The sequence below is a fragment of the Rhinolophus ferrumequinum genome, chromosome 8 (assembly GCF_004115265.2).
Source record: "Rhinolophus ferrumequinum isolate MPI-CBG mRhiFer1 chromosome 8, mRhiFer1_v1.p, whole genome shotgun sequence".
In the NCBI taxonomy this organism is placed as follows: Eukaryota; Metazoa; Chordata; class Mammalia; order Chiroptera; family Rhinolophidae; genus Rhinolophus; species Rhinolophus ferrumequinum.
The window spans coordinates 54942842-54951849 of NC_046291.1; the positions used below are offsets into that span (position 1 = coordinate 54942842).

Sequence of the window (9008 nt, forward strand, 5' to 3'; positions counted from 1 at the left end):
GGGGCGAGTCCTCCAGGAACTATTAATACTTTCCAAAGCCACGCTGAGAGTGGGCAGTCTCTCCAAAAGAACTACAAATCCCAGAATGCCCTTTTCCCCATCTTTTCCGCGAGAGTCCCGGACAGCTAGATCAACCAATCTCTTCATGGAAAACCTATGCTACCAGCCAATCAGAAGGCGAGTGGGCGCCTAAAGTCGGGAGGCGGAAGACGCCGTAGGTTTGAAATTGCAAAGTTGGCGCGGCTGTGGGAGGTGGGCAGTTAAGCGGCATCGGCTCATGTCTTGCGTTGGGAAGGCAGCGGGGCTCAGGCCTCCCGGCGAAGGTAAGAGAGTGGGAGCTCAGCTGAGCTCCCCGACCCGCCTGTCACAATAGAGGAAAATGGATTTGGGGGCGAATGTGTGTTTTCTGGGAGGAATGTGAGTTTTCAGGGGCGGAATGTGTGTTTTCGGGGGCGGTGTCTGTGAAATGCACGTCTTGTTGCTGTTTGTGCGTCTGGACCTCGCCGGGTGGGCAGCGGAGAGCCTGAAGGGCTTTGGTTTTCGCCGAATGAGATGTCTGTGGATTCCTGGAAAGATATTCGGTCGTTGGGAAGGTTTTAGCGTTGCAGAGAACTTGTGGGGCCTGGAGCCTTACATCCTTTTATTACAGAGGAGGACAATAAGGCCCGGAGAGTCGAAGTGACTTGTACAGGTGTTGGACTGAACTCCCACTCCAGTCTTCATTTTACTGCTGACTTTCCTGATCTGGGGTGGGAGGAAAAGGCAGGGTAGATCTGTGTGGGGTCTTATCCTGTGGGGGAGGGCCCGCCATCTGGGACCTGGCGATTCAGGCTGGAATTGACAGGGTCAGACTTGGCAGGGGCGTCACCAATTTTACTTGTGAGAAAATGTAGTCGAAGTCATTTTCCCAGGGTCATAGAGCGTGTGTCATGTGCAGTTAACACTACTAACGGATTTCTAGGAGGAAAGGGTTTCCTGAATTCTTGCTGCTATGGGATAACCACAGTTAAGCCCAGGTGGTTTTGATGTGCCCTGGAATATCTAGAGTTAAAAGTAAGTTGCTAACCATTTCTAGCAAAGGTCAAACTGCCAAACTATAGTTGATTGGAATATGTGCCTGATGTGATTAAAGTAACTTAAGAAATACAATGTGTGTTCTATTTGTTCTGTAGCATTGTCTTACAAATTGGTAGAGGACGAACTTGCATTGTTAGATAAAAGCATAAATGAATTTTGGAATAAATTCAAAGGCAATGTCAGTGACATCTCCTGTCAGATGGTGGGACTAAGAGATACCTACAAGGACATCAATAAAGCATTTGCAGGTACCTAAAGTTAACTTGTAACATGCCGTTTTGGTTCTTTGGATTTTAGTGTCATTTCAGCTGAATTGAAACATCAATTCCAATTTCTCTTTCAGAAAAACTATCTGTGAAATTAAAGGAAGAAGAACGAATGATTCAGATACTATTGGAATATCAAAATCGTATGTGACAAACTGTAGATCACAGTTTTGTTTAGATTAAAAATCTTTATGAAATCCCTCATATAAGCAAAACAATAAGCAAAACAATGTAAGCAAAATTCAATGTACACACACACACACACACACACACACACAAGAATAATCAACATGTATGTATCCATAACCCAGCTTAATAAATAGAACATCCCATGTTATAGCTTCCTCTTCTTCCACCTTCCAGAGCTAACCTGTCAATATTTGGTTTAGTATTGTGTTTTTGAACGTTAAATAAAGGGCATCATTTTGTATGTATCCTGTCCATTTTTACACGCAGCATTATACTTGTGAGATTCATCTGTACTGATGTGTGAAAGCCAGTATTTTTTAAATACAAGTTTGTTTTTAAGTTGGAAATCACAAAAGGTGGAGTTCCCTGAGCTCTTTAGGGGTCATGTTAGTACGCTTGACAGTTTTTCTCTCCATATTTTTACTACTGTTCTTGCCTTCTCATTTTTACAACTCTCCAGATTATCCAGAGTGGATCAGCAGCTTTATTGAATTCTGACACCCAAACCAGACTTGTGACCACAGGCCAAATTCCACTGGTGATACTAAATTTAGGAGCACCATGTTTTAAACACTTAAATTGGAATGCCTTTACTTGGCACACGTTTTCTTTAATTTGCCACAGTCCGTCCCGATAGTTTCTTTTGCTTTGCCTTACCCACTTTGCTTACTAGCAACATAATTTTCCGTCATTTTTTTTTTCTTTTTTCCACTTTGATAGTACTTTCCCACATTACTAAATTCTTTGACAATATATTCCACTTTATTGATTTATCATATTATTTAATAACTTATTTGTTAGGCGTTTAAGATGTTTTCAGTTTTTCACCATTATAAATAACACTGAAAATATTTTTTTTGTATATAAATACCTGCACACATCTTGTTTTCTTAAGGCAGCTTTGTAAAAATGAAATAACTGAATCAAAAGACATGAATATCCTTAAGACTTGTTTTACAATGTCAAAAATACTTTCCACAAGGACTCTAGTATTTTGCATTCTTCTCAACACTATTAGTTTTATAAACATTGTTGAAATAAGTGAAAATTGATATGTTTTTTCTGTATTTGCATTTCTGTAATTGAGGTTAAATTATGTTTATTTATTAACCATCTAGCTCCGCTCCATGTTTCTTCTGTTTATTCCTTTGTGTGTGTGTGTGTGTGTGCGTGTGTGTGTGTGTAGTTTTTTGTTTGTTTGTTTTTGGAACTTATATTTGTGTTTTCTTTAGATTAAGAACAGTAACTCATTGTTGGGGGAGGATAGTTTAATGGTCAAAAGCAGTCTTTGAAGTCAGGACCTGAGTTTGAATCCAGGTCTTAAACTCTATTGCATCCTAGCAAAAAAAGCTTTGGGCAAGTGACATTACTGCTGAGCCTTTTTCTTCTTTTAATATAGAGAGTAAGACCTACATAATAGTGTTATTGTGAAACGTAAATTTATATAAATAATTTATATAAATATAAGATATTGGACAAAGTAGCTAGCATATAGTAGAGTTTTATGCTTACTTGAATCAAATATGAATATTTTCTCCTGCTTGTTAATTTTATATAGCCAGTATATGCCTTTCACTTTGATTTCTTTTTACCTTTGAGTAAAAAGATGTTTCCCCACAGAGTTTAATTTTATATTCTCAGATATTCTGAACATAGGCTTTGTAAGATTTCATTTTATATTTAAATATTTAATAAATATGGAATTCTGTATTTCAGCACTGGGGAATAATCTCTCTCTTGATTTATGATATTTCATTTATCATATTAATTACCAAACATTTGTTTGGGAATGCCTTTTTTGTTTAATTGAGGTGTAAGTCAATTCTTCAAGTAATACACCACTATTGTATTAATGTTACCACCACAGATGTTAAATCTGATAGGGCAAATCCCTTTCCTTGTTGTTTTTCTTACCATATTTTCTTAACTACTCTCACCTATGTATTTGTTATATTACATTTTATAGTTTTTTTAGATCCTTCCTTTCCCTTCCAAATTCCATTGGGACTGCATTAAGTATAGAAGTGAATTTTAGAGATACTGACATCTTAATATTTAGAAGCATAAAATGTCTTTCCATATATCCAGGTATAATATATGTCTTAGACAAGTTTTGCATTTTTAAAAATACAGAGCCTACATATTTCTTGATATTCTTGAATGTTTTGTTTGTTACTACAGTAAATGAAGTTGTCCCCTTCCTTCCTCCCTCCCTATGTTACTCCCTCCGTTCTATCCCTTCTTTCAATCTTTTTGGTATGTTACAGAATCATATAGCATTAAAATCAGCTGTTTCTTCAAGACACTGTGTAAAGCCATCTTCTACAATTTGTCTTTAGTGATGGTTTTTATTTATGTACTTATTTGAAGGTGGGGAGAGCTGCAAGGGTCATGATCTTCTAATTTTCTGTTTCTTGGTTTAATTTGGTATTCTTGTCTTCTCATTCTATTTTCAAAGACAAGTAGGAAAGAATAGGATATTTTCTTTTTATGAAAGTCAGTATTTTGCTGTCTTCTTAGATGCATATTGGAGAACAAAGCATGTATAGTCTAGCTAATATTTTGTGCTTCTTACAGAGATCAGCAGGCAGAATAAGCTCATTCAAGAAAAGAAAGATAACCTGTTAAAGTTGATTGTTGAAGTAAAAAGCAAAAAGCAGGAAATGGAAGTACTGACTGCAAATGTCCAGGATCTTAAGGAAGAATATGCTAGGAAGAAGGAAAGTAAGTTTCCAGTTGTAGGTGTATTTAAAACATCAGTCTAAATTTCAAAGTGGTGATGGTTCACAACTAGATACTTCTTCCCTGCTCTCCAGCTTATTGCCAGAAATAGATAACTTACCTTAGGGGCATAGCTATCCACTCTATGTCAGCTAAGTGGGTTTTATTTTCTTTTGTTTTATTTAAATGTCCTTTTGATTTTTAATATAGCCAGAGTAATACTGAAATTGATATGGGAGTTTAAGCATAGTGGGAGACAATTTCACTAAGTCAGATTTGCCTGGGAGAAGCCATAGTCTAATTTATCCAACAAATTTATTGATTACACATGAGCTCTGCCAGGAACCATTAAGCACGCTCTTTATGCTAGAAAGTTGCTTTGTCTAAAAAACTTTCATATTTTAATGAGTGCCTTGTTTGCCCACAAACGAAGTAATTAATTCTCAAATTTCTCGAAAATAGCAAAGTTTGTTTTGTTGATGATTTTTCTTATAGTTTTTGTGCAAGTCTACATTTTTGTCATCTCCTATGTATTACTTAGGGAGTAATGTGTTAACTTTAAGAAAAATTTTAAACTGGCATGAAATAAGACTGACTTCTCATGAGAAATATTTATGTTTAAAAGAATAGAATATTTTTCCAATGAAGCAATTTCTTGGCTAACCAGAAAAAGCAAAATAGTGTAAAGGAGGTCTGTTTCTCTACCAGCCATGCAAATCTTGGCCTATTTATTCATGCTACTATACAATAAACTAGAATGAAACATTTCTCTCACTACCTGTACGTATTTTCTCACAAATTTTTCTTTCCATCTTGAATGAACAGAAGCCCCTTTTGCTAATTGATAGAGATAGAAACTGAATAAACGTAAGCAAATTCATTTGCCTGGCATCATTTTTATAGTTGTTTTCAAGTTTTTTTTTAATTAACTGAGCATTAATTGAGTGTCATATAAGATGTTTGATACTGTGTATGTTTTGTAATTGTAGCTATTAATACTGCTAAAAAAGCTAGTGAAGAGAGGTTGAAAAGGCTCCAAAAATCTGTAGATGTGTATAAAGATCGACTTGGACTAGAAATTCGAAAAATTTATGGTAAGTATATTAATGTAAGTGAAACTTAGGAGTTAGAAAGGTGTCTCTGTCTCAAGTAGCAGAGAATTAAAAAGTTTTTTCAAAGTAAAAATATTTCACATTTTCAAGTAAAATAATGACTACATTATGAACTTTTTAGAAAATAGGAAAATTACAAAGTTTTTATCACCCTAACATAATTACTGATGCCTTGGTTATTTATCATCCAGTGTTTTAATAAATGTGTTTTTGGCATGGTTGCCAACAAGCAAATATTTGTTCCTTGTGTGTACTGGTATTATATGATTAGCATTTCTCCAGTTGTAATAGCCTTCATCGTGGTAAATTTAAAACGGTAGTGTATAATTCATTCCATGAATGTATCATAATTTATTCAGTCTTTTATCTATTGTTAAACACACGTTTTTCCTCTAACTTAACATTTGGATTCTGCCTGTTCTTTAGTTTTACAAGTACTGCAGAGAATGTAGACTTCTCTATTTCTTTTATATAATTTCCATGGAATTCCAAGAGAGGTACTGCTGGGTTAAAGCACCTAAATAGTCTAACGGCTGTGGATATATGCCAGTTTACAGCACCGCTTACTGTGTTGGGAGTCCCCGAGATCACCATCAGGTTTGGTGATTAGCCAGAAAGACTTACAGGACTCGGCATATAGTCATATTCATGGCTCAGATTTGTTGCAGAAAGGATGCAAAACAAAATCAGCCCAAAAAAGCCACATGAAGCAAAGTCTAGAGGAAACAAACTTTTTAGGCATAAGTTTTCAAGATTCCTAACCCAGGGGAGTTACACAGGACGTGCTTTCTTCCTTCAGCATCGAATTGTGACAGTACATGTGATGTGTTGTCTACCAGGGAAGCTCATTAGAGACTCTGGAAGCTTGTGCTGATTTTCCCTGGACTTCATCCCGTGAATCTTTTCCCTTTGCTCATTTTGCTGTATTCTTTCACTGTAATAAAGTATATTGTGTTTCCCTGAAAATAAGACCTAGCCAGACCATCAGCTCTAATGCGTCTTTTGGAGCAAAAATTAATATAAGACCTGGTATTATATTTATTATACATATTATATTATATTATATTATATTATATTATATTATATTACATTACATTACATTACATTACATTACATTATATTGTAGTTTTGGGTTTGCATTTCCCCAGTGATTACTGGTGTTGAGCATCTTTTCATGTGTTTATTGGCCGTTTGTATCTATTCTTCGGAGAAATGTCTATTTAAGTCCTTTGTTCATTTTTGAATTGTTTTCTGTTGTTTAGTTGTAGGAGTTTTTTATGCATCCTATATCTTAAATTCATTTCAGAGATAAGATTTGCAAATATTTTCCCCCATTCTGTGGGTTAGCTTTTCACTCTTGATAGTGTCCTTTGAAGGACAAAAGATTTTAATTTCGATCAAGTTCAATTTATTTTTTTCTTTTGTTGTTTGTTCTTTCGGTGTCATATTTAAACTACAATACATTTTAAAGCTAATTTGTAACTCGTACATTTGGAGACATTGGTTAAGTGAATATAGATACTTAGCAGATACTTAGAGATTAATCAAAGACAAAGGTAAGAAAGCTCATCTCCATCGAAAGCTTTGGCATAATAAAATAGTCTCATATTAAATAATTTAATCTCTTTTTGCAGGTGACAAATTGCAGTTTATATTCACTAATATTGACCCTAAGCATCCTGATAGCCCATTTATGTTTTCCCTACACCTAAATGAAGCAAGGGACTATGAAGGTATGTCCTCCTGTCTATAACTGGTCTTTAAGATTGGCATCCTCAAATGTCATTTGAATCAGAATATAAAGTAACATAAAGGAAGTAATATTCCTACAATCTATTTTCTACTCTTGCTTTTTGGGATATTGTCTTCTAAAGGCTGTGACTATAGTTTTAATTTATAGATATAATCAAAGAGCATTAATAAGTAATTTCTCTTCTGGGTGACACAGTGCCACAGTGGCAGAAAAGTCTGAAAGACAAAAGATCACTGTATTTCATATGCAAGTATGGATTATCCTTTTAGAGAACTTAAAGAATAGCTATAAAGGATATGACTGTATTAATATGAATATTATAATTTATCCAAGAAAGTGATTTTAAAAGCAAATGTAAAATCAGAATCTGATCATTTTTTCCCCAAAATCAATTTTACAAAATTATCCCATCCTGAAAAATCCTACACATTGACAATTTAGCTGAGTTACTGATTCTCCAGTAGGTCAGACGGTTTTTGATTTATGGGGAATATGTATGATTGGCAATAGTGTAAACAGGAAGAGAATAGAAATATACTTATCTCTTTTTTATTCTCCTAATTCCTTTTAAAGTAATTAATTTATCAAAATTCAGGAAATGGTTCTCAGCTTTTCATACCTGTGTTCCCATATTAAAGCATTTATGGGAGACACACACTCAGGTGAAATGCTTATTTGGCTCCCTAATGTTCCCTGATGACTCCATTTCTATTCTAATGGAATTTATATTTTAGGAATTGAATTCATGTACAAATGTTTGGCTTTTTTCTCTTTAGGTAAATACCTTCTAATGAATGCTGAATTTTGAAAGCAATCCCCATAAACATCTTACCTAGCTTTTTAGGTTTCTCCAAATTGGATATCCTCTATTGCTACATAGTGTCAGTATTTGACAGTGTATTAAAATAGAACCTACAGTTTAATTTTGAACCAGATGCTCTTCTCTATTTTTTTCTGCTTTTGGTCATGGGCCTTGTTTCCTGAGCAATCTCTACCAAAGAGCTGGAAATTTGATATGGTCGAATTTCTTCCCCTTGAACAAAGGACAAAATTGATGGTAGAGAATGCTGGATCCTTCCTTTTTTGACCGTCCTCTTGCTTGCTTCCAGTAGGTACCATCTGGTACAACTTCATATGAGATCCATATTGGTATTTGTGACTTTGAGTATCATTTGTTTAGGAGGCACTGTAAATACCACTTTTGGAATAGCAAGCACATTTTCTAGTGATATCCATTGCATTTGTGAAACTTTAGATTTTTTTCCTCCATAATTGTAAGTTATTAAGGGTTGGCATTGAAGACTTTTTTTTTTTTTGGTGATCCAGTGGTCAAATATTAGAAGTCAGGCCAATGTTTTAGAGAGAAAACTGTTAAAAATAAACTGTTAAAACAGTTTAAATAGTAAAAATATATAGGAAAGATGATGGGAAGTGGTATTCTGTTCTTTATCAATATCATTAAGCTCTTCAATCTCTTGACTACCATCTGTTTAAATTTAAAGCAAGATTGTAGTACATAGATTTGAATATTTAGAGATTAACTAAAAGGAAAGGTCCAAAAGATAGTTAGGATAGGAAAGTCAAGTGTATTTATCATTTTATGCTCAAAGCAATTCAATAAAGTGGAATTAAAATGATTTGAATCAGCTGAAAGAATCTAAATTAGAAATCCTTCTCTTCCGTAAAATATCTCATTCAAATCATCTTCTTTTTTTTCCCTAGTGTCAGATAGCGCTCCCCATCTTGAGTGCCTATCAGAATTTCAAGAGAATGTAAGGAAGACCAAAAATTTTTCAGCTTTTCTTGCCAATGTTCGGAAAGCTTTTAGTACTATGGCTTATAATTAATGTATAAATAGTATATAAAAACTGTTTAGTTTTGTTCCCTATT

General features: G+C 34.6%; 1 protein-coding gene across 1 annotated transcript; it reads left to right on the top strand.

Annotated features, from left to right (window-relative positions):
* Positions 1-208: 208 nt before the first annotated feature.
* Positions 209-9008, top strand: SPC25 (SPC25 component of NDC80 kinetochore complex). The gene is made up of 7 exons (XM_033112391.1): positions 209-323; positions 1173-1325; positions 1421-1486; positions 4110-4256; positions 5243-5347; positions 7000-7098; positions 8841-9008. The coding sequence occupies exons 1-7, from the start codon at positions 278-280 to the stop codon at positions 8963-8965; spliced, it is 741 nt and encodes a 246-aa protein (XP_032968282.1). The 5' UTR covers positions 209-277; the 3' UTR covers positions 8966-9008.